Genomic DNA, 25,678 nt, shown 5'->3' on the forward strand with positions numbered 1-25,678 from the left:
AGGGGAAGCGATTCACTGCGGGCAAAGCAGCCTCGCAGGTGTCGAAAAGAACAGCCTCTTTTTTATGCTCTGAAAAGGAAGAGCTGCAGGAACCCTGAAGATCTGCATCTTGGTTAAATGTCTCTGAACGAGGCACCTCTACTTTCTTCCAACAACAAGTGTGACCTACAGGCGGCACAGCAGCCAGATGGGAGGCCGCCTCGCACGCCATCGCTGCCCAGCCCCGTGGGGCAGTTGCGGGGCTGCAACTGCCTGCTTAGGACAAAGGGGACACTTGGTGTGACCCCCACCCCCCGCCCCGTGGTGCATCCAAAGCTGCCGCCACACCTGGGCCTCTCCTGGGTCTGTCGGCTGCTTCAGAGCTCCCTGAACAGCTCACCTGGAAAGGCGATGGTGAAGCAGCCACTGCCCCGGGCAGATAGAGAGAGGGGAATGAAGCCAGCCGGCCAAGGCGGCCAGCCAGGCCTCGGGCTCGCTTGCCCGGCCCCACAGGCCAGGTCTCCAGCCACCCCTCCCTCCTGCCAGACCGTGGGCCGGGCAGGCGTGCCTCTCTGTGTGGGGGGTCCACAGCAGGGCCCCTCAGCATTTGCAAAGAGTGGCGCTGCCGTGGTGCTGCAAAACGCTCGGGGTGCGGCGCTGTTCCCACTGCATCAGAAGCGCGATCTTGTGTCACACAGTGGTGCCCTTGCAGGAGGAGGAGGAGGAAAGGGGGCAGGTGCACCAGAACAACCCTGCCTGCTCCTTTCATCCCTTTACCGTGTGCGAGCACAAACAAGCCACGCTTTCTAAACTGCGGGGGAACGGCACCCTGTGCTGCCCCTTTGCAGTGACCCCAGAAGAGAAGGGAGCAGTCCGGGCCGCCTCCGCGGAGCCGCAGCTGATTGTCAGAGGCTGGCTGTGTGCTTCCTCTTGCAGCGCCAGCGCCATGAGTGAAACATGCGCCACAAGAAAACCGCGAAAGTTGTGCAATAACTGATCTCTCCAGATCTGGGACATCATGGCAGAAATGAGCATCCGGAAGCCACCCGAGAGCCATGCCAGAAAAGGCGCTCACACGCCTGCTCTTCGGCTTTAATTCAGATTAAAGACCCCTTCTGCTCACATCCCTGTATCATTTCTCGTTTTCTTTCCCTTTGACTTTTAGGTGGAGCTTCCTTGTCCTGCTGCTGCCATGAATGGAACGTCGCTGGACAGAGCCCTCCGTGACTCCTGCATCCCCGGGGCCTCCCTGGACGTGCCTCCGTTCCTTCGCTGAAAAAGGCAACCTCGCCCCTTCCATTCAGGACATGCCTCAGAAATGAGCCGCCCCGTCCGCCCGAAGGCTGGCGAGGGGAGCTGCCTCCAGCGATCGGTTTCCGAAGTGTGCCGCTTTCTGGAGCGCGGCCCCCATGGCAAGGGAATCCATTGGCCACCCTCTCGGGCAGCACTAACAGGAGACCAAGGGAAGGATGCTTTGAGAAAGCACCACCTTCTCTCACAGTAACTCTGACGGCTAGAATAAGACCCTCCACCGCCCCGTTCCAAGCCGCAGCCTTGGGCAGGGGGTGCCCTCGAATAGCGAGCGCTTCTTTGTGCGAGCGAAAAGCCGGGCGCCGAGTGGAATTGCTCACCTGCACGGGAGGCGCCGCTCACCTCCTCTCTGCCTGCGCTCTGAGCCATTGTTTCTTGGGCCGGCTCGGCGTTCCTCGGCCGCCTCTGGTTCTGTGGATTTGTGCCCGCTCAAGGAACGGAATGAGACGGGCATGGCCAAGCTCTTGCTAAAGTTCCAGAGGTATTTTCGGCGGAAACCCATCCGGTTCTTCACGTTGATTGCCCTCTACTTGACCGCGGGGAGCCTGGTGTTCCTCCACGCTGGCTTCTCCAGGGAGACCAGGGTCCCCGAGAATGGCCCCACTTCCAACGGCGGTGCTGGAGACGGGACAGAGTCCCAGTATCTGGGAGCGCTTCAGCTGGGCAGGGAGTTTAAGGACATGCCGGAATCTTTGACCCCTGGCCGAAGGTACGGGTCATGGTTTAAGAACCCTTCCAAGGATGCAGCTGGCAGGAGCAAAGTCCGGGATTATGGAGGAGCATGGAACAGAGCTCTCAAGGGGAGGACTGTCCGAGAAAAGGAGGAAGACCGAGGTAACGTTTCTCGGGGATATGGGGAAAGCAATCGCAATACGGTGATTCGGAATGCAATGGGAAAGTTAGCCACACAACCCCAAAACATCCCCCTTGTTCTTGCCGGGTCTTGAGCAGTTGCTCATATTTGGATTGCCCCAGATATGGGACACTTTTGCTTTGGAGCTGGAAAATGACGATTGTGCTGGCATTCGCTTTGCCCCCGCCAGCGTTTCCTCTGGTGCCCCTTCCTCTTCCTCCATGAGGGACTCTCCCTCGTCACAGGCAACTCAGCGATGGGAACGGCACCGCCTCGCGAAGAGGCCATTGCGAGAGGCAGGACTTGCCTGGCTCACCATCCTGGGCATGTCCCTGCGCCCCGCTTTGTTTCAAAGAAGCGAGTGGCCACGGAGTGGTTGGTGGCACCTCCTTGGCGTGGCTGCAGGGGGAGCAGGGCTTTATGAACCGGAGATGCTTTGGGTCCGGCCCCTGGCGGATCTTGCGGCTCCGCTCTGCTACCGTCTGCTGTGGGCCCGGGCGAAATTACGGGCAGGGGGAGAGGCCTGGGCAATGCGCGAGGAGGGGGAGCGAGCCCAGGGGTCTCACATCAGTGGGAGACTAGCAGGCCTCCGGCCACATTTCCCTTGTCGCCCGCCGGGCTGAGCCTCCTGCCCTGTGAGGACGGGGATGGGGGCAGACGGCAGGGCAGGGAAGGGCATTCCCACTCCTGTTCCCACTAATCCATGGGAAGGCTCTGGTTTTCCAGCTCAGCCATTAGGCGACCTCCCAAGCTCAGCCATCATCCACTCCCCATCATTTGGCTCAGCATGTGGCGCCGTCTGACGGGTGACTTATGGGGCTGTCCATGGAGTGCTTAGCATCTCTGAAGGCCTCATTTACTTCACCTGACAAGACACTCATTTTTGGAGAGGAGGAGAGCCGTGCCCCGGTGCTGTCCCATTTATTATCGGGTGGAAAGAGCCGTGCGGGCTCCCCGCTTGCAGGAATCGCCACGGAGCCCTGGCTGCCTGGGGTGCGGTGCAGGTGCGGGGGGCTGCCGGGGGCAAATGGAATGAGGTCCCCGGAACGGAGTCCCTGGAAAGGGCACGGCCAGGTGCCTGGCTGAACAGGGCCAGTCTGGCCGCAGGGCCTCCCCGGCAGGTCCGGCTTGCTGCGGCTAATAGCCGCCGATCTCAAAAAGCCGGTTCTGCCTTTGCAGAATGGGGGCGATTGGAGGTCCCCCATTTCTCCTCGTATCGCGTTCCTGGGTCTCGGGTCGCTGGGCCGGCCAGGCAGCCCGCATTCTTTAATGCCGCCGCCACCATCCTCCCCGGGGCCAAAGCCCACTCCCTTCTCGGCTAGGTGGCCACACTCGGAGAACCAAGGGCTCTCGTCTGGGGGAGCACGATCGGCCATGCTCGTTAGTTTAATTTGAATTGACACCCGGAGAAGCTCTGCCAGATGGCAGGTGGGAGTCCACCGGCGGGGCCTGCGCGGGGCCGCTGCGCTCCCAGCCATATGTGAGGCGTCGGCCGCAATTAACCTCCGGTGGGAGAGCTCCTTGCTCGTGATGACGGCGACAGAGCCTGGCCCAGGGAAATCACACGCCGTTCGGCACGGGCGGGCGCTGTCTGCCGCGGACGTGCCGACTTCCCTCGGCTGGCTCTCGCCGAAGACAGCGGAGGACGTGCCCCCATTCCTGCTCCAGGCACTTCATCTCCTGCCCTCTCGGGAGAGCTCCCCGACCGGGCCTGCGAAAGCTCCTTTCGCTAGTGATCTGCCACGCCAGGGACGGAGGCCGGGAGCGCCCCTCCCAGTCATCCTCTGGCCGGAGAGTGTTCCGGAGTCCTCCCATTCTGGAGGCCACCCGGCCCATGCTTGCCACGCAGGGAAGCTCTTCTAGGATCCCCCCATCTCTGTTCTGTCTGACTGGAGATACCAGAAACCAGCCCTGGGACCCCCTGCGTGCTCTGCCCTGAGCTGCGGTCCCAAAGCAGCTTGGCCGCGATCCGGCGCGGGGCCTTTTCGTGGCAGCTCAGTGCTCTGAATCTGGGCCGACCCAAAGCAACTTGCCTCCTGCAACGAGGGAGGGGGCAGCAGCTCTGCAGTTTTGCAGCTGGGTTTTGCCTGCCCCGTGGCTTCGGTTCAGTTGCAAAGGGAGGCTGCGGGGTGAGAGCGGAGCCTTCCCGGGTCAGGCGGGCTCTCAGGAGGGACTGGAAGGGAGACGGCGAGCGCCCTGGTGCCCAGGCCCAGCCTCAGGGTTTCCTCCTTGCCCATCGCGGCGGCCGGAGCTTTCTTTTCCGCCTGTGCATGAAGGCAGCGGAACACCCAGTGGCTTCTCTGCACCAACTCCATAAATCGGGATTCTCGGCAAGCGGGAGCGAGTGTGCAGCCCTCGCGTCTTGCCTCTGGCGCAGCTGGGCTGTCGCCGTGATGGATGGTTCCCGGACAGCGGTGGAGCTTGTGGCGGGGGGGGGGGGGGGGGCATTCTGGGCATGTCGCTCTGCAAAGACCAGCCGTCGTCCTGTCCTCCTCGCGGGGGCAGTGAGCCCGCATGGCTGTTTCATGCCGAGGAGAAGGGGTTTCCTGTGAGGCTGCCCCCCTTGCAAGGGGGCGAGAGGGAGGGAAAGGCCTTCCGGATCCCGGCAGAGCTCTGCCGGGTACCTGTTTCATTGGCGACCCTCTTGCCGGGTTGCCAGAGAGACGCGGACAGTTGTGCAGGGGAGACGGGGCAAGGGGGGTGTCCCCCCAGGTGGGACTGAGCAGAGGGGACTCTGGCAGCCCCAGGAGAAGCAGGCGGGCTGCTTGGCGAGAGCAGCTGGGCTCATTCTGCAAGGCGTCTCCCGCAAGCTAACGAGGGAGGCCGCTCTGGCTGCAGACTGAGCCCTCGGACGTCCGCAGGAAACCGGGTGGCCGGCTGTCCCCTTCGACGAGGAGTGCGCCCTGTGGCTGCCTGGAAGGCATCCTCTCTCTGACGACGGGCCACCCCGTTCGAGATTAGAATATGCTGAAGGAAAACATGAAGGGCCCTGAAGGGGCCCCCTGACGGCACCTGGGCCACGGGCTGAGCGAGGCACCCAGTGCTCTGGTCCCGTCCTGACGCTAGGAGAGACGCGTTCGATTTCTATTTCAGTTATAACAATCATTTCTCAGTTTGCACCCGGGCACTCAAATTGGCACGTGTACATGCATGCAAACTCACCTCTCTTCTGGCGAATCACAAGAGGCCACCCTGTTTGGAAGGGAATAAACGGTTGCAAGGTCGGCTGATTTGGGGTTCGGGGTGCAGCCGGGCCTGGCAGAGAACCCCCGGAAACCTGCTCTACCCTGCCGGTGCGACTTCCCCAGCTGCCTGCCTTGGGCGATTTCTGTCCTAATCAGAGAAGCTGCGGGGCGCTTGTCAGACCCTATTAATTGGCACGGCTTTAATGGAGTTGTGAGCAGCCAGCGCAGGAGCGCCGTGCCCGCCCACACGCCCCCGCCACGCTGAGTCGGGAACGGGCCCTGCCCACGGTCCGTCCGCAGGCTCCCAGTGGCTCCGTGGCTGCATCTGCCCGGGGGACGAGAGGAGGGGCTGGCAAGGACGGGGTGGCAGTGAGGGCTGGAGTCGTCCTGCTGCTGAGCAGAAATGCGGGGCTCTCCGGGGCCCACCTGCTGGGCCCGCTCCTCCATCCCCCAGGGCCACCGGCTTCCTCCCCTGCCTCCCCTCCAGCCCTGAGGAGGAGCGTGGGATGCCGCAGCCCCGGACTCACGGTGAATCGGGGCAAGGCTGGCTGTGCATGAACATCTGGAGAATTTTGGTGAGCCCAAACGTCACTCGTTCCCCCATCCCAGCTTGGGAGTGATGTTTTTAGGAAGCACAAAGGTGCCGGTGTGATTAGAGCCGCATGGGGGATCCAGGCGGTGGGAGGAAGGCCTCGGGGCAGGGCTCTGCTACCGGGCAAGCTGCACAGAACAGTGGAGGATTTCTGTCCCGAAGGCCTGACAAGCATTCCTTTTTGGAAGGGGAGGCGGAAATCCGGGCCGCGGCCGCGACAGCAAGTGCGTGAGCTGTCCTTGGGCGCCGGGACGGTTGTGCAAAGGACCGTGTTGCCGCTCATAATCCGTTTAGCGCAGCCTCCCTGTGACTCCTCTGGGTAGCAAATGAGGCCGTTCCTGCCGGGGAGACAGCATTGTGTTGGCAATCAGGCGCCCAGCGTGAATTCCGCCGGCGCGGCTGTCGCAGAATGAATGCAGAGGCCAAGAAAGTGGCTCGGCTCGACTCGAGGGCGGCTCTGCAAGGATGAAAGTCTCGGGACAGAGCTGTGCTTCCGAGCTATTTCCCGAGGCTCGGAAGCGGGGCCGGCTTGCCCCAGAAAGTCATGTCACCCGAGGCATGTGCAGGTGTGCTGATCCTCGTCTGTGTCGGCAACACTTTTGGGAGCTGCTTTCTGGTGGTGAGAAGGCCCAGCGGAAAAGGGGGCAGGCCCCAGAGAAGAGAAAAGACCAGCAAACGGCTGGCTGCCGAGCCCTCATTTCCCTAACGCCAAGCTGGTGAGACGCCACCGAGAGAAGTAACTTTGCCAAGCACCTGAGTGCACCTCGGGGGCGGACTCTGTGCCCCAGAGCACAAAGACCCAGAGGGAGCACTTCAGACGAGCACCGATGGCTCTCGGGGCACCTCTTGACCTCGCAATGAGCCGGCCTGCCTCAAAAAGAAGGTTTTGATGTTAAACGATGAGGGGATCAAAGTAAAACCAGGAGCAGCAAAAGGCCTGCAAGGCGCAAAGACTGCATGTCCGTGCGCACGCAGGTGATCCGGCAGCTCGGATAAGATGCTGGATCGAGTTCCTGCTTTGCCCTGGACTCCAGGATGGGGCATGGTCAGGACGAGGGCCGTGCCCTCCGCTCTGGCTCCTCTGGGGGGAGAGCGGGACGAAAGCCCCTCCGCACATCACCGCTTCTCATGCAGTCCCAGCACACCGGGGGTGGGGGTGGGGGGGCGGCTATGTCTCTGCACGATCAGTCCCAGGTCTGCTGTTCTTCCCGTGATTTCTGAGGGTGGCTTGTCATGTTTCTCTCTTTCTCCCCAGCAAAATACATCGGCTGTTACGTCGACAACACCCACCGGAGAGTCCTCCGTGGAGTGTCCTTCTTTGACTACAAAAAAATGACATTGTTCCGTTGCCAGGACAACTGTGCCGAACGGTAGGGTGCCATAACGAACACGGGGACTTCATTAATTCCGAGGCATCGAGTGTATTTCTCTCCTGTCAGCTCCAGCGGTTTGAGTCTCTCCCTGTGGCTGTTTTTCTTCCTGCCTTGTGCCCCAAGCTGCAGTTTGAAAAGCCCATCTTTCCTCCCTCTGGGCAAGGCGAGGCCTCATTTGCAATGGAAATGGTCTTGGTCTGGGAGGGAAATCGGTTCCTGCCACGGGGAGGGGGCTGGGGGCTTCGGCCCTTTTGCAGCCGCTGTGGGGAGCAGCAGAGAAGCTGGCCCTGCGCAGGAAGGCTGATGGACGAGGCTCTCCACCCAGGGACCCTGCGCCATATTTTGCAGAAATAAATTGCGAAAGGTAGATTGGCAACGTGTCTGAGGGGCTGAGAGCAGGAAGGGGGTGGGGAGAGGCCCCCTGGGCAGGCCGAAGCCCCTCTGCCCTGTTCCGGCAGGGCACGAGTCGCTGGTGCAGAGCAGAGCCAAGAGCTCGGCTGGCGCAGGAGTCGCTCTTCGCTCAGGACCCGGGAGAGCTCCAGGAAGGGGGACGTGACCGGCGACGCCAAGAGCCCAACGGACCCAGCCCAGTGTCCGGTTATTGGGAATTTAAACCAAAGACAAGGGGCCAGAGGAAGGCGGTCAAGAGTCCAGAGAGCGTAATATCTGCGTCGGGCTGACTCCGATCACCAACTGCACGAACGTTTCCACCATCTCTAGAGCTCTTCATTGGGTCAGGTGGTTTAAAAAGCCACAGCTGGGGCCGAGAGAGAAAAAACCTGGCGTGTCGAGGTCCGCATGGCCAGGGAGAAGTGGAGGTTGGGCTTGCGGAATGGCTTTCTCCGGAGCAGGGGGCTCAGTGCTGGGACAGCCACACACGGCTGGCCCGGGCCAAAGTCTTCTGCTGAAAAGATAAGGGAAAAAAAAACTTCTGGGGCTGAAGTCCAGCACAGAAAAGGGGGCATTTTCACATCTGCTCTCTACTTCCCAGGATGCAAAAATTCTGGGAAGGGTTGATTTGGCAGCAGGGAGAGAACAGATACCAGAGTATTCAAAAGAAGGGAAGCTGAGATAGTGCCGAATGAGATATTTAGATAGATAACATCAAAAAGGAAGACAGGCAGACAGACCACGAGGTGCCAGCCCACTGTCAGATGCTGGGGCGCTGCATGTTTCTCACAGGGGAGAATAAGCCACGGTCCCCGTGGGTAGAAGGTGGGCGTGTAGCGGGGAAGGCGCTCGGGCTCCGAGGGCTGGCAGCCTCTCCTTCCAGCCCGTGGCCCCTGCCACCTGCAGTCTGAAAGGGTGCTGTCCAAGCAGGGCTGCCAGAGAGGGCCGCGTGCTCATGCCAGGATTCGCGTTTTCTCCGTCTCCCGTGTTCCGACCCGGCGGTGCAGCCGCAAGCCGCCCAGGTCAGTGCGCTCTTTGTCTTGGCAGGGGCTACCTCTACGCCGGGCTGGAGTTTGGGGCCGAGTGTTACTGTGGGCACAAAATGCAGGCCGTGAACGTCAGCGACTCGGAGTGCAACATGGAGTGCAAGGGCGAGAAGAGCAGCGCTTGTGGAGGAGCGAACCGGCTGTCCATCTACCGCCTGGAGCTGGCCCAGGAGTCTGCGCGGAGGTGTAAGCAAAACGCGAAGGCGGGAGAGCAGGAGCTCGGATGATCCACGGGAAAGATAGGAGGGAAGAAGGGAAGGAAGGGGGAAGGAAGGAGGTAAAACCCCAAAGCTACCACTTGGGAAAGATTTCCCCAACTACTTGGCCTGATTTGTGTGAAATGCCCCATAAACGGTCATCCGCCTGTCTTATTAACCAATGTGAGATCCGCTTTAATAACACTGCATTACCAAAATCTATATTTAACACAGGAAGAGAGATTTACAGTGTGAAAATCAATCCAGGGCCTGCTGGCTGCCATCAAGAATCCCATCCCCGTGGAAATGTTTCTTTCCAGACTGCGTTTTAAATATGCTCAGGCTAAGATTTTGGCAGACCTCCATGGGAAGTCTGTTCCATCAAGCAGGGAGCCGTGCCAAGAGTGGCACTCTGTGTCCTTGAGCTCCAAACAGGGATGCGTGATTCCCCTAAGAAATCAGCGACGGGGCCTTTGTCGGCCACGGGGCCTGAAAGTCTGTGGTCCCATGGAAAACTGGAAGGAGGTCAAATGCAGACAAGGTACGCTATGTCTGCATTTGAAAAACAAGCCGATGGAATGTGCTTAGGAGTGACTGCATCGAAAGAAGTGGCATTCCCAGGCCGAGGTGCGTCTACTTTGCATAACTCTGTTTGCTAAACCGATAGCTTGCCCAAGAACCGTGTCTGAGGCCACAAATGCCCCCTCAAGACTCGCATCCACAGCAACAACTGGCAATGGCGATTTGTGCTTCTTAGTCAAAGTTTGCCTAGGTAAACTTTTGATTGTTTCTTCAAGCATAGCTAGATAAGCATGGTTAAACATTTTATCTGCTTTTCTACTAACAGCCTGGCACAAAGGTTGTAGTAGCAGGAAACCCACATTTGTAAAGCCCATACAGAAAGCCATTTTCCCAGTCAATCTTTGAATACATTTGTAATCATACAAATCATGAACATTAATTTGGTTTAAGAGATTCAAGAGTTCTTTCTGGTAGTCCTTAGCGATTTTCATCTTTCGACCCGTGAATTCCAGTCCGAGATAGTTAATTCTTCTTGTAGGAGTCGGTGTTGATTTGTCAGTATTTATCCTGATGCCAAAAGTTTGTAGATAGCAGAACTGACTGCACGCAGGTATTGAGGGTTCGGATGGCAGAGGATGACGTCATCCCATGTAAGCAAAGCAAAATGACCCAAAACGCCGACGAACATCTGCTGCGATGATGACAGAGAAGAGAGTAAGGTTGCAGGAGCTGGGACCAATTCCCATAGGGCACTTCCTAAACCCGTAGATATTTTCTCCGTCAGATACAAGAACGCAAGCAGCAGACTCAGGATGATAAGGAAGATGATAGAATGCCTCAGATGAGTCCAAAGAAATCCGCCACATGTCACGGGGCATGAGCCGGGCGAGTGCTCTGTGGTTAGGAATCCAGTATTTTGGAAAGGACACTTTGGTAGGGCCTCTGGAAAACTGAGCGAAGTCCACCACCAATCTAGCCCTCTCAGAATCTCTCGTATTTTTATTAACGAGAAAACACCTACCAGTAACACAAGTAGGTATCCGAGTACGGGTATAGACGTATCGCTCATCTTGCTGATCGCTGTAGTCTTGTTTTCCTTTGTTTTGACTTCCTTTGTGATCTTTTGCAAGAGAGGAGCGAGAGTAGACTTTGGAGAAAGAGTTGCTTTTCTTTCTTTCTCTGGAGGTGTCGAAGTGGATGAGCTGTTTTTGTGCTCGACAACGATAGTCTCGTTTCCAGCTCTCCAAGTCTGGTTCGTTTGAGGCGAATCGAGGAGAGTAGCGTTGTCGCAATCGTCTAACTCCTACAGGGGATTGTTGATGCGGGTGCAGTTTCCTGGATGCATGGCCATTGGGCGAGGATCGTGTGAGGGCTGGCGGCGCTCTTTCGAGGAATCCCATAGCTGTGGGTTATTCCTCCCGCCATTATGGCCTTTATTGCAGCCCGACCGTGTTGCCCTTTCCAGCCGTTCCATTCCAGCCATTTCTCTTGTTTTGTATGGAGTCGAAAGGCGACCTTCACCTTATCCCATTGCGTGATGCATTGGCTTGCCCACGTCAGGTGGGGTTTGAACCCCCAGTCCGAATGACATCTGTCGTTGAGGCTCAGACGGGAATTTTCGAACTCGGGTAGCACTTGAAGGCCTTGATGGAGGGCAAAAGCTCGAGCGAGATACTTTTTCTCTGCTGGAAACAGATCCTCGAGCTGGGAAGGATCTTGGTGACTGTTGACGGCTCGAGATAGGGGCCAGAGGCTGTGGTGTGTAGTTTTGAGAAGCTTGATGGCCTCTTTGCTTGCAGCCTCCTGATGGCTGGTAGCCATTGCTTTCCCAAGAATAAGGAGTATCCCGATAAGAAAAAACATGACCACTCTCTCTCCTGACTCATAAAGCTTACGCAAATATTCTTTTACCTTTGCCCTATGTGCTTCAGTGAATTGTGGGTACTTTGGAGTAACCCCCTCGGAGACGGGCCAATATTTAACCTTCTTAGGCCAGAACCGCACCGGTCATATCAGAGGCCAACGTCTATCCGGAATTTCTTGCGGCAAGGTTTCTGAAAACTCTAAACGGCTTGGGTCCTGGTTACCTGAAGGAGCGCTTGCGTCCATATACTCCCGCCCGCCCCTTGAGATCGGCGGGAGAGGCCCTTCTCCGGGAACCCTCCGTGGAAGAAGTTAGGAGGGTGGTTACTCAGAAGAGGGCTTTCTCTGCGGTGGCGCCCAATCTATGGAATGCGCTCCCCAGAGAGGTCCGCCTGGCACCGTCGTTATTTGTTTTTCGGCGCCAGGCGAAGACCTTTTTATTTAAACATCATTTTATTTGTTAATATTATTTATTTTATCTGGCCAGGGCGACTTATTTTATATTGTTATTTATGGTAAGTATTATATTTTAATTTTTATGTTGTGAACCGCCCCGAGGCTTCGGCGAATGGGGCGGCATAGAAATGTTTTAATTAATTAATTAATTAATAATTCCGGTCCTGTCAGCTGAGGGGGCAGGGCCAGCAAGGAGCTTTCCTGCTAGGTGCCAGCCCCGTCCTCACTGTGACTGCCATGCAAGCTCTTTTGACTTCTAGCGATGCCAGCAGGATACATGCAGCAATGCATTTTCATGAGGACTAGAGGCTTATGCATGTGTTCCAAAGCTGAGACTTTTAGGCTAATGCAGTACGAAGCCACATTCCATGCTCTTGAAAACACCGGTCACACAGCCCGGTGTGTGGGCATCTGCTCTTCCTCAATGGGGGCTTGGTTTGGGCCCCCCGATGGGAAAGCCCCATGCAGGGAAGTGGGGGGGGTGCCCCGCTGAGCTGTGGGCACCATGCTTGGGGTGGCGCTGGCTGCGTGGGCTAGGAAGGAAAAGGTGCTTGAGCACCGCTAATGAGGTGGAAAAGGCTCGTTGCTCCGCTGGGGACTCTCCCTGGCTTTCCCACTTCTTGCCTCTCATTCCGTATTCACGGTGCTCCTCTCAGCCTTCAGCAGTGAAGAGGCCTGGCCGGTGGCTCATTAGCAGGTGCTTAAATGTGAAAGGCGGAGAGGAAAATCCAGCCATGGGGGGCAGGAGGCGTCCCTCACCATATCCACTCCAGGAGCCGCCTGGAGGGCACTGCTTGGCCGGGAAGCGCCCCACTTCCGGACCAGCCGGGGAAGGGGCACGGCAAGCGGCCTTGGAAAGACAGTCCCCGGCCCCAGACGTGTGTGGGTGGTGGGCAGGCCAGCATCGCCAGAGGGGCAAAGGCTGGGAAGAAGACGATGGACCCCTCGCTACGGGGTCCCTGATTGGCCACGGCAGCACCCCATGTGCCTGGGACCTGCTTCAGCATCAGCAAGCGCAGGATCCAAGACTCCATGTGCCCAGATAAGGCACCCCGCCCCCCTCTGTGAGGTCCTTTAAAATTCCCCTTGCACCACGTTTTAAGTTTAAAATAAAATCAAATTAAGAATGCGTTGCATGCAGGAATTCCTAATCTATAGTCACTTCCACGAAGTTGGTGGCCACAGGAAATTAATTTTCGCTTTTGGTTTTGCACATTTCCAGAAGACGTAAACGTGGACCCTGATTCAGTCCTGGGAGGGAGGGAGAACTAGGAGGAGACCAATGCAAGGGAGTGAGGTTTGGCCTCTGTCCAGTGAAAGAGCTGCTGTGCCGGCGCGTTAGAACATCTTCCGGGTGCTGGTGACAGATCCAGTTTTTCATATGAATCAGTACATGTCCCCATGCCTTCACAAATTATATATAAAGGTTCCCGTGGCTTCATGTGTTATAACAACGGGATGCATTAAACAAATTGGATCCAAAACTGATGGAATGACGTTGATCCTCAATCTATTTATATCAAGACAAGTGTTAATATGAGCTCCAAAATGGAAATCAATCTCTCTCTCTCTCAATCCGTCAATGCATCAATGCATCCTGCCCATTATATCTGCTTAACAAAAATTAACAACAACCCCCCAACCCAGAAAATGAGCAGCGTGCTAAGAACAGGGAGGGAGACGGGATGCGGAAGAATCCCGTTTGGTTTCGGTCCTTGTCATGCTGAGGTTGCCCTGAGGTGGGTCTGCGGGGACTCGGGTGGGGGCCGGCGGGGGCCGGGATGCTCCGTCGCCGGGCGCCTGATGCCACCTCCCCATGGAAGACGCCGGGGCTCAGACCCTTCCCCGAAAGGCGTCCGCGGGCCTGGCTTTGGGCCCCCGCCGTTGACCCGCTTCCTTTTCTCTCCCTCCCGCTCAGACGGCAGCGCCATCTTCCGCGGATGCTTCCGCCGGCCGGAGAACGTTTCCTTGGCACTGCCGGTCAGCAAGGTCATGTGGAACATGTCTGTGGACCGATGCGTCGACTTCTGCATGGGGAAGGTGAGCTCAGGCCGCCCGCCGAGGCCACAGACAGCCGGTCACCCCCTGGAGCGGTCCCCTGGGCGGTGTGGCGGTGTGCCCCCCACTTCAAGGAAATGGCCCCCCATCCCCCCCTTAATCCAGCACCGCCACATCTGCAGCTATTAAGTGGCTCGTCAGACTCCAAAGAGGGCATGGACCACGCGCCGCTTGGGGCTGTTGGTGGCCTTCCTTCAGGCGACAACGCGCACGTTCCCTCCGTGGCCGTGCGCGTGGCCCCCCCATTTCTGGCCACATCACTCGGCACCAGCGCTGTCCACACGGCTGCTCCGGGGCAGCAGGGGCTCCCCGGTTTTGTGAGCAGAACGGAAAAGGTCAGGGTCCCCTGCTTAGCCCCCTGCACCACGGCCCCCGGCCAGCCCTCAGGGCCAAGGCTGAGCTTGGAGCCATGCCAGCCGGAAGGAAAACTGGCTCGCTGGAGAATCCTCCCAGATTCCCCGTCCTTGATGTAACTCAATAAAAAGGACGAGAGCACCCTGGAGCATGCACAGAGTGCTGCTGAGCAGCCTTGCCGCTGAGGAGCCGCAGCTTCAGTGGGGTGGAAGGGTTTCTGGCCTGCTTAGGATGCATTGCCAGCGTGTTCCATGGGGGCAGATTTGCTCCAGTCGCTTCTCGGTCCCGGCCTGAGGTTTTCCAAAGCTAGCAGTGCTCGCAAAGGCGAACTGGGCGGAAAGCGGGAGAGGCGCTCCGGGAATTCTGCTGCCCTCGAGCCGGGCCGGTCCGCCCGACCCTGCTCCTTGGCCAGCACGCCCGTGGCCCTGCCCTCCCTCGAGGGGCCCAGCAGGGTCCTGGGGCTGCCCCATTCTGTGCAGGGAGCCAGGCCAGAGCCGGAGCCGGTCGCGGCGGCCCACCTCCCTGCCAGCCTCCCAGCAGACGCCCCGCAGCTCCCCGCTCTGCTGCCCCTGCAGGAATTCCCCCTGGCGGCGCTGGCCGGGACGTCCTGCCGCTGCGGCTTCCCCACCACGCTCTTCACTTTGCATGAGCGAGAAGACGAGCAGCTGTGCGCCCAGAGATGCAGCGGCGAAGAGTTCGAGAGCTGCGGCACCTTCAAGTATTTCATCGTGTACCAGACCCAAGTCCAAGGTAGATGGGCCGGCCGGCCGGGTGCTGTGGGCTGGGGGAGGGCCGTGGCCAGAAGCCGGCACCCCTCCCAGCCTTGGTTCTGAGTCCTTTCTAGCACAGATCTGTCACCCTTTAGCCAGCAGGTCTTGGGGCCAAAGCACCAGCCCGGATCCAACGCCTATATAGATCATGCCACAGCAGCCGGATTAAACCAGCAAGTAAAACAACTTGGGGCCCAGCAGGCTTGTTGGACAACAACTCCCATCTGCCCCAGCCTGCATGGCCAGTGGTGAAGAGACAGGGGGTTGCAGTCCAGCCAACATCTGGAGGAGCCTGAGATGCCGCTCCCCCCGCCCCCCGAATTAAAATCCGGAGCTCTTTAAGAAAGATCACAGAGATAAAACTTCTTAAAATGCAACCAAGCGGCAGAAAGGGAGAGGAGATTAAAAGGCCGGAGAGGATAAAAAGGTCTTTGCCTGGTGCAAAACAGAAAAAGAATAACGATAACAGCACACGTCTGTTTTTCTGGAAAGGGATAAAGATGACAATATTCTTCTGGGCGCCAGATCTGGTGGGGCACAATTTAGGAAGGAAAGGCGCACTCCCACAGCTGTTCGGTCCGAATGACAGCCTGCCCCTCTCAGGGCTCCCTGATTCTCCCAAGGCATAGCACACGGAAACGGGCTCAAGTTGCAGGAAGCCAGTTCCCAGCTGGACAGCAGGGAAAAATCCCTGACTTGTAGAGCAAGAGGACAACGGATCCCCGCCCCCACCCCCGGGATTCCTGGGCCCTGGAGACATCCGCCAGGAAAGCTTTAACTTGAGGGCCGCACTGAGCAGGGGCTGGAGCCGATGGCCTCTTGGCCCCTTCCAGCTCCAGCATTCTGGGAATCTATGTTTCCCACCCAGTCTGTCCAAATCACACCCCAAAAGTCAGTGCAGCTTTCTCCTTCTAATGATCAGTTCTGCTCCAGCTTTCCGGAACCCTCCAGGCAGCGCACCCAACTTCAGAAAACAGGCAAAGACAACTAAAGCACCCCAGAACTAAACTAAAGACAACCAAAACGCCCCAGAAGTTAAAACCAAGCTGCAAATTCATAACATGCCATTTAAGAAGCCAGATAACACCCAGCCCCCTGTCCTGCATCGGCCTCCCCGACCTTGTGCCCCCAGGCAGGTGGGGCTGCAATTCCCATTTGTCAGCACTTGTCCGAGGCCTCCCGGCCCCACGCCTCAGGGCCCCCTCTCACCTCGTCTCCGCCTCCGTCTGCCTGCAGACAACCGGTGCATGGACAGGAGGTTTCTGACATCTCGGGCCAAGCAGTTCGTCGCCCTGGCGAGCTTCCCTGGGGCAGGGAACACCTGGGCCCGGCACCTCATCGAACTGGCGACCGGCTTCTACACGGGCAGCTACTACTTCGACGGCTCTCTTTACAACAAAGGTGAGGCGGCAATTCCCCTGGGAAGACCGGTGGGGCAGCGGGGGGCGGGGGGGACCTGCCGAATGTCCGGGGGACCGAACACAGGCCGGATCAGCCCTCCGCGCGTGTGGGTCCAGGCCCCGCGGCATCCTAATACAAGACAGGGAGAACTATCCCCATGGTCTCGATCGTTTCATCTGAGCCAGTTCTTCAGGTTGCTTCTGGGTGCAAATCTGGCCCCCCGGGGGTCCCCAGAGGGCTGCTCCTCTTCCACTGGCCCCCACACCCTTCCTCCAACACGGAGCCTTTGGGGCCTGCCCAGCTTTTCTGCCATGCCTCCAAAAACGGCTGCATTGCTGCCGCTGCTGTTGGCTCCGGGCAGTGAAAGCTGGGAGCAAAACGGCATCAGCGCTTCGCTCCAGGCCCCGTCTGTGTCCGTCCCCTGATGGCCTGGCCCCGGGGGCGTCTCCACCGTGGGGTCTGGCCCTGGGGAGGAAAGCGCTTGCACACCCCTGGCTGCATCTTTCTGGCACGCAGGCCGTTCGTTATCGGCCGTTTTTGCACAGGCTGGGCGGGAGAAAGGGAACTGCATGGGATGCGGAAACAGGGCGGGCTGGACGTAGGAAAAATCAGTCACTGGGGGAACCGAACTGGACGGCGTCCTCCGTCTGCACACCGACCACGTGGCGCGATCCAGAAAGCGCTGCTCTGAAAGAAGGATTCCGCGGCAAGCGAAGGCACGGCCGCACAGCCTCCTCAAGAGTCTGATCTTGGCCTGTCTCTGAGCCGTCCTTCTTGCTCGAGTTTTCAATGCCGTGGCTGTGAAAGACGGATCCATCAGCGGGAGACTCCAGCTTGCAGGAGCCCGGTGCATCCACGCACCCGGCTCGGCACACCGGAGGAAGTCCTGTTGCATCAATCAGGGGCTGATAATCTCCCGGGGAGACAAGAAATGTGCTGAAACTTAACTTAATGATACAGCCGGGAAAGGCTGCACACCTGCTGTCTGGGACTATAAAGCATCCGCGTCCTCCATTAACAGCCGGCGAGCAAGAGCAGCGAGCAAAATTGACGGCCTTAAACTGAGATGCACGTGCCGAGAAGTAAAAATAACCCTGGATCCCGAGGAGGGAGGCAAGATGCTCTGGAGAGGGGAGCAAACAGCCCATTTAACCTCCCACCCACTGCCGGGAGAGGAGCTCGGAGTGGTGGGTGGCACCTCCGTCGCTGCAGCATTTTGAAGGCCTCGCAGCGGGGAGGGAAAGCGCCGTCAGATCCCCGAGTCCGGTGTATTATATTTCGCATGCACATCGAAACCCAGGTCGGAGGGGGCCGGTGTGGGCTGGTGCTGAGATCTTTGGCCTGGGATGCAGCGAGCCGGGCTCACTCCCCACGTGGCGAGGAGGCCCACGGGGTGGCTTTGTGCCAGTCGCTTGCGCACAGCCTGGCCTCCCTCACAGGGCTGTTGTCGCAAGGATCAGATGGAAAGGAGGCCCTTGCAAGCCGTCCTCGCAAGAGGAAGAATGGTGGGGCGTGCACACGGAGTGGCGACCCTAATTCTCAGGGGGCGGGGAAGGTTCCTTCAGCCCCTCTGCATCCATCTTTGCAGAATTGATCAGAGGTCGGCAGCCAGGGAATTTGGCCGCGAGGCTCGGACAGCTCTCGTGCCCCGGAGGCAGCCTGCCGTGGGCGGCGCTGTCCCTGGTGCTGATCTGCCCTGCCGGGAGCCTGGGCTGCCCATTCGCGCTCCCCCAAATTCCCCGGGAGAGAGGGACAGACGGCACAGTTGCAGCCCGATCTCGGCTGCATTCATTTATTTGTTTAAAGTTCTCCTATGCCGTCCAACACCAGAGTCTCTGGACGCCTTATATAAGACACCAGCAGGCTACCAACACGCTGCTTCCGGCCCTTAATGAGAAAGACAAAGACAAAACCAATAAAATGTCAGAATGTTGGGAAAATAAAATGGGGTTTGCCCGTTGCTGAAAAGAATAAAGCGACGGCACCCGGCGAACCTCCCTGGGGAGCGTGTTCCAAAGCCAGGGTGCCAACGCCGAAGAGGCCCTTCTCCAGGTAGCTACCTGCCTAACTTCCTTCAAAGGGGGCTCTCGGAGAAGGGCCTCTGCCCCCGATCTCGGGCACAGAGGGAAGAAGTGCTTGGTGTGCCTTCTGTGCCAAACATTTGTGTAATCAGTGCCTTTTTTGTCACGGAACGCATCGGAACAGAGTTCCGGCACCTTTTTTCCGACAGATTTTCCAAGTTTTAAAAGTAACTTTTGAAAATTCGATGTTTGGTCCGTGTGGATTTGAATCGCCCTGTCGAGTGTGGCAGGTTGGCGGCAAAATCATTAAAATGGTGCGCACAGGTTGTGTGTGTGTCGAGCCCGATGCATGCGCACTGCGGCCGCGCTGGTTGTGACGGCGCTGCGCGGCTTGTGATTGGTCATGTGGTGGCGCGCTGAGTGCTCACTGCGGGCGGCGACTCTTATGTTTCGTTACACAACTGACGTGTGTGGGTGTGCGTACAGCGACTGACTGCATGCGAAAGGTAAACAGTTTCTCGAGTTCCGGCACCATTTTCCTTGCAGAAAAGCACCATGTGTAACCTTTAGCCTCATGCCGTGAGCTGCTTGCAAGGCGTGCCTTTGGCTGGTTGCTGCTTGCGTCTGTCCATCCACGCCCAGCTTCCTCCCTCCCTCCCGAGAAATCGCTGCAGCCCCGCAGCGGAGCCCTTTCCTTCGTGTCGTCCATGGGCTGGCTCAGCAAGCAGCCCCGGCTCAGAGCCGGCGGTCCCCGACTTCCTCACGAGGGCCCCTCTGCGCGCCCTCAAAATGCGGAGGTTCGGCGGGGCGGCTCGCCGTTCCGCAGCGGTGTGTTTGGGCAGAGCTGCAGGCCGCAGAGAGACGGGAGCCATTAGTCCGCTCGCCGCCCCCCAGAGGGGAAGAGATGCGGGAAGAGGGGGTTGGTCATAGTCTGGGCCGGTTCGCTTCTGCTGGGCGAAGACCCGGCATTCCGGCAACGGACAGAGCAGCTGCCAGGAAACGCTTCGGTGTGGCATAACTGGAAGAAGCCAGTTCACGGTGTGCGTCGCCTCAGGCTTGCCTCCCCCTCTCGGGGGGGGGGGGGAATCGTGGCTGCTTGGCGGCTTTCCCTCTCTGCTCTTTTTCTCCCAAAGCCATTCATCTTCCAGACCTTGCCTGAGAGCTCGAGTGAGTGGCTTCCTGATGGAATCGCACCGGGGAAGTGGCTTAGGTGGGGAACCAGTGCTTGGTGAAGGGGGAATGATTAGAAACACATGGAAACAGAGAGCGTCAGAAGGGACCTCCAGGGCCATCTAGTCTGACCCCCGGCTCCATGATTTTTTGGAGCACACTGCCGGCATATTTTAGCCAAAGGCTCCTCTTTCCTATTATCAGTACCGTTATGATTTTCTTGTTAATATTATCCTGCTGTTCCTCCTTTTGTGAGGAATGCAGAGTGACTTGTGTTTATCCTCACAACAACAGCCCTAGGAGGTAGGCTTGGCTGAGAGTGAGTGACTGGCCCAAAGTCACCTGGGAGCTTGATGGCTGAATAGAGACCAGACCCTGGATTTCCTCGGTCCTCAGCCGAGGACTCTCACCACTAGACCACACTGCCTCACCCATTTTTCTCTCCTTTCTTTTTCCATGCTGATGTCTCAAACTCACGCTCCCCTCTTCCTTTACCTTCCCCCCTCCCCCGCTGGCCCCCAACACCCCCACAAAAGGGTTCAAGGGCGAACGGGACCACTGGCGGAGCGGCAGGACCATTTGCATCAAGACTCACGAGAGCGGGCAGAAGGAGATCGAGGCCTTCGACTCTGCCATCTTGCTGATCCGGAACCCCTACAAAGCTCTCATGGCCGAGTTCAACCGCAAGTACGGCGGCCACATCGGCTTTGCTTCGCACGCCCACTGGAAAGGAAAGGGTACGCAGCCAGCCCGGGGGGCCGCTCCACTTCTGGGGAAAGGGGGGCGATGTGGGTGGGGGGGTCTTCCCAGGCCTGCTCCCACTCCCGCAGCACTGTGCTGAACACGGGGAGTAGAGCCCGAGCCCCCACCTCTCAGGCCCCACTGGCTGGGAACGGTGGGCGCCAAGCCCTTCCCCCATCAGGCAGCGATCCGGCTGCATGAGCCCCACGGCCCCCAGGGGCAATGCCCCCCACGTGCGGGGAGCAAACCTGCCCCTGAGAATGGCTGGCGAGCTCTGCAAAAGGGGGACCGTCGCACAGACACCGAGGCGACACCAGGGCCCGGACGCTTCCCTCGCCGCTCCCGGGATGCACAGTGGCACATCCCCATTTGCCCTGCCTTCACGGTGGGCGTCCGAAGGGGAGGATGAGACCCAGGCAGCTGGGCCTGCACAGCCCCGATTTCGCGAAAGACCAGCCGGGCTGCCTCCTTCCAGGCCACGAGTCGAGGGAAGGCTGGCGGCGCTGCACCGGAGCAGGTGGCGTGTTCGTCTTTTACGCCTGACCTCTGCCTGACGGGGGTGCCTCCTGTCCCATTATTTCTCTCCGCTCCCCTCCTCAGCAGGCTGAAGTCTCTGTGATTTTTAATTTTTTTAATCCGCATTTTGTTCCATGGCATTAATTTTATGAGGGCCCCTTGGAATGGCTCCAAAGCAAAGTTTTATGTGAGATGATCACGCAGGGTGAATCGTCCGGTTCCTGCTTAATGGAACAGAGCGTTTGCCTAGTAACTCTTTGGAGACGGAGGGGAAGTGCCCCGTCCGGGCGATTCTTCGGGGCCGTGGCAGCAGCGGGGCAAGTCGGGGCCCCCATCTCTCGAGGCAGCCAGATCCAAAGCGCCAGCCCCCAAGCCCTTTCTGCCGTTTTCCCAGCCACACGATGGCTCCAGACTAGAACCCTGGCAGTTCATGGCTGGTTCATTATCCCTTTTATCACCTGATTTTAATGGGAGGATCAATTAGCAAGAAACCTCCAGGATAACTGAAGGACTGGTTTTTTTCGTTTTAAATAGCAAGGAACATCTTTCCCCTGCAAAGCAGTTTGCTAGTGATGTGGTAGCAGTGCTCAGCAAGACAGCTTTGCCAGAGAAATCTTCCCCAGCAGCAGGGCCGGCTCCAGGGTAGGTGTAGCTGGGCAGCCGCCAAGGGCCCACACCCCGTGGGGGCCCACGGACAGGCCCCCTTGCACCTGCCCCTCCTCTCCAGCACTGCCTACCTGTTTGCTCACCCACTGCTCCCACTGGCCCAGGCAGGGGCCCTCGCCCCTCTGCCCCGGCCTCCAGCACCCAGGTGAGGAGCTGGCATAACTGCCCCCGTCCAGGCTGGCTATCCATTGCCCTGCTTGGTGGAAGACTTCCTGGAAGGAACCGTCCTTCCAGGAGTCCGAAATAATCGCTTGTTTGGCCAGCTCTCTCCCGGGCACACGCTTGTGCGGCTGGGAGACCCCTTTGGGCTCAGTGATGGATGAAAAGCACAGTAGAATTAATACGTGTACGAAATTAATAAGCAGAGGAATGGATAAGTGTGATCAATCCATAGATCCCTCTGGGCCAATGCTAAAGGCGCTCAGGATTGTGGCAGCCACCTGGCTTCTAACCAGTAGGCATCCCCACCTTCCTTTCAGAATGGCCCGAGTTCGTCAAGAACTACGCCCCCTGGTGGGCGACGCACACGCTCGACTGGCTGAGGTACGGCAAGCACGTCCTGGTGGTCCATTTCGAGGACCTGAAGCGAGACCTCTTTGCCCAGCTCAAGAGGATGGTCAGCCTGCTGGGCATCGCTGTCCTCGAGGACCGGCTGCTGTGCGTGGAGGGCCAGAAGGACGGCAACTTCAAGCGCTCCGGGCTGAGGAAGCTGGAGTATGACCCCTACACCCCGGAGATGAGGCGAACGATCAACGGGTATATCAGGATGGTGGACGAGGCTCTGAAGCGCAGGAACCTCACGGGCGTGCCGGATGACTATTATCCGAGATGATGGTCCCGTCGGACGGGGCCTCTTTTGGTCGGGGGAGCAGGCGGCCGGCCGCTCCTGGAGGCGTGGTGCCTTTGCCCCGGCCAGTGACTCATTTCCACCCAGTGGGTGGCCCTTCTTTGGCACTCATCCTGCCGTGGCTTGCTGTTAGTGAACCCCTCGCATAAGCAGAGCGGCCCCCGCCTGGACCGTCGCCTGGACAGCCGCCCCCGTTGCGGGCGCGTGCCGAGCCCCTCCGGAGAGGCCTGGCCCACGGCTGCGCCTTCGCTGCTCCCGTGCCCCGCGCCCCCCCCCGCCCATCGTGCCCTGTGGACCCCTCTCCCAGCCCGCTGCGGCACCCGCCCCCCGGGAGCACGGCCTCGCCCAGGCCAGGGTGGCGCTGCCCCCGGGCCCGGGGGGACGGTGCCCCCTTTCGGCCCGCTCACCAGCGGCAGGAGGGCCTCCGCCCCACTCCGCGCAGCCCACGCCTCCCCGGTCCCTCTTTGCCAGCCTGTCTTCACGCCTGGCCTGGTCCAGGTGCACCCACGGCGGCCCAGGCCCAGGGGCAGGTGCTGTGGGGCAGTCGGCGACTGTAGCACGTTAGACTGTTTTCAGTCCCGCCCTGCTTCAGTGCGCAGCAAGCAAACACACAACCACTGGAATGTTTCTCCTTTTTAGAACAGCAATTTGGCATGAAAATCCTCACCATGTCGTCTCCCTGCCACCCGTCCGCCTCGGCACGCATGCAGGTATTTCGTCTTCGTGGAGGGGAGCGTGACGGGGCCACTGTCACCCTGGCCAGCGTCGGAGCCCTCGAGGACGGTCCCCCAAATTGCACCCCTTCGTGGTGCTTCCAGAAGGGCTGCCTTGGCTTCCGTTCTGTAAGAACGGGCCTCACTCACTCTCTCCCCCCCGGAAAATGCAGGAACCAGAACGCAGAAGGGTTTGCGTCTTCAGAATGCGTGACGCAGAGGGGCTCTCAAAATGCAAAGAAAGCCGTGCGCTGCGCTCTCCAGAAAATGGCAAATGGAAAGGAATGTCTTTGGGGAAATGGCTTGCCTTAAACAAAGCATATGTTCTGTGGGAAATGCACGAAGGGAGGTGCATGGAATTCCACATGGATGCAGGTGCGTTTCCATGCAGACTTTCCCCCTCGGTCGGAAGCAGAGGCAGAAAATTACAGGATGACGCTGTACGAAAAGTGCGGTTGAACCCGGCACCTTTCTGTCCCCTGTGTCCAGCCAGTGCAGGATCCTCAGCCTGCCCCCACCCCAAAAAACTCCCCGAATTGAGGAGAGAGAAAGGGGAGGGGGGGCAATTTAGGACCGCCACCTCACCAGCCTCTGAGGCCGGTCGGGTTCCCCTTGAACTTCCGCACCGCAGCCTTCGGCTCGGCTGGATCACGATCCAGGCAGGGCCCAGCACCTTTCTGAGCTGCCCAGTTCGGTCTACACAGGGAAGAGCATTCACACACAAGAAAACCAGGGCCACAGCCTCCAGGGGCTGGGCTAGAAATATTTTGAACTCCGTGGGGAAGGAGGGGCTCACCCTGGCGATTCCGCCTCCTTTTGAAGGGGAGTGGTCCTCTTTTCAAACACCGCTTTGCTTTCTTTGCATTTTGAACTGCGCGGAGGGTCCCGCCTCTCGGTTGCGGCTCCTCAGCATTCAGGGGACGGCTTCCAAAGGAGAAGCTCCCCTCTGCCGGACAAAGCAGCTGTTCTTTCCCTTCGCTTTTAATATGCACTTAAAATAGGAGAAAGCAGAGGGGGAGCCCTATTTATAAAACCAAAGGGGACGGAAACCCAGAGGAAGCCGGTGCCGGTTTACTGGAAAAGCCTCCTCCTTCCTGAAAGTGTTTGGGACAATCCAGGCCACCAAACCCCCAAGTAGCCACCCGAACTCCACCAGCAGGAGGGCTTGGTGAGGCAGGGAGTCCATTCGGTGTCCGTCCTCGCCCGCACCCTCCCTTGCCTCTTTGGGCACTTGCGCCCGTCCCGCACCCTAACCGGCTGCCACCTGATTTAGCCTGGGTACCTGCCACTGGGCTGGCACTCCACACCTGGCCGAGCAGATGGCGAAGGGGAGTCCCAGAAGCGCCACATCCCTGGAGGGCCACCTGCCTCCCGGGTGGCGGAGCGAAGGTGGGTGGAAATCGCCACCTGCGATGGGTGCGTGGAAGGCCGCCAAGCGGAGGGCCTCACTCCGCGTTGGGGAAGTTCTCGGGGGCCTCACTCCAGGGAAGTGGCTGAAGGTGAAAGGGGACAGGGGCCCAAATCGCAGCTGGCTGAGCACTGCTTGCCGGTAAATTAAGCACTGAAATATGCTTTTCATCCCTTTAGGATGCAGGGGAGACCTGCACTGGCCCCAGAAAAGCACCCAACGAGTGCAGGGGTGGGAAGGCAGGAGAAGTTCACTTGCATAACCTTCTCGACCCACCCCTTCCTGACAACCAGGGCACGAATCTGGGACGTGAAGGTTATAATTGCTCTCAGTTTCTAAAGAGGATCTCCAGACAACACGTTTCGGTCTGTTTTTCCAGCACCTTGCCAGCAGAGAGATAGATTTAGGGCCAGGAGGAAGGCGCAGAGTTGTGAGCCAAACGGCTGGACAGAAACTTGAACGCACCCTCCTCCCATGTTCAAACGCAGCCCCCCTGAACACCTCTGGGTGAGTAGGGGGAGAGCTCCCCCTCTCTCAGCTCTCCTGCCAAATGCCTCTCCTCCCCTTCGGACGTAGACCCCAAAGCCATATTCCTTGCCCAGCTTCTCCATTCCCCGAAAAGCCCCGAATGCGCAATTCTCTCTCTCTCTCCATCCATTCTGGAAGGCAGCAAAGGAGAACATGGCGGAAAAAGATCTGTTTTTTATGCAGCTTTTGTGGAAGGAAACTAACAAAAAGGGGCCATTTGCATCGCTTGGGCTGTTGGCGTGTCAGTGGTGTGATCCCTCGCATCTTATTTCCTGGCTTTTCTGTTCTCGCGTTGATGTTTTCGCCAAAGAGGGGATCTGGTGGGACTCTTTTGCTCCTGAATGTACTCGCGAAGGAGCAGTGCCAGCATTCTTGGGGTGGCTGAACGGTTTTGGCTTTGTTTCGAGCTTTTCTTTAGCAGTGCTGTTTTGCAGCAATTTGGCTCATTTTTCTCCCCCCGCCCCCCGCCTCCCAGACCAAATATTCGTAGCACGAGTCGTATGGTTTCTTCCTTTCCCCTTCATTTGTGGGGTGGCCCCAAAGCTGCCAGACTCTGTCTGAACAATCCTCAGGTCAAATGCTACCCATTAAACAAACATTTTGTTAAAATTCCTGCAGCCTGGCGCAGTCTTTTGCAGTGCATCTCGGGCATCACGGTAGGGCACCACAGGAGGGCAAAGATCTGGGGAAAGAGAGCTTGGACCCCGGAAAGGGGAAG

The 25,678-nt window shown here is 58.5% G+C and overlaps 1 protein-coding gene across 1 annotated transcript; it reads left to right on the forward strand.

Annotated features, from left to right (window-relative positions):
• Positions 1 to 1,742: 1,742 nt before the first annotated feature.
• Positions 1,743 to 22,296, forward strand: WSCD2 (WSC domain containing 2). Its single transcript, XM_044440928.1, has 8 exons — positions 1,743 to 2,124; positions 7,176 to 7,290; positions 8,731 to 8,915; positions 13,686 to 13,807; positions 14,755 to 14,929; positions 16,186 to 16,350; positions 20,078 to 20,278; positions 21,944 to 22,296. Exons 1-8 carry the CDS (start codon positions 1,743 to 1,745, stop codon positions 22,294 to 22,296), a joined length of 1,698 nt encoding a protein of 565 aa, XP_044296863.1.
• Positions 22,297 to 25,678: the final 3,382 nt, after the last annotated feature.

This window comes from Varanus komodoensis, unplaced genomic scaffold (genome assembly GCF_004798865.1).
Source record: "Varanus komodoensis strain SLA01 unplaced genomic scaffold, ASM479886v1 scaffold38, whole genome shotgun sequence".
Classification (NCBI taxonomy): Eukaryota; Metazoa; Chordata; class Lepidosauria; order Squamata; family Varanidae; genus Varanus; species Varanus komodoensis.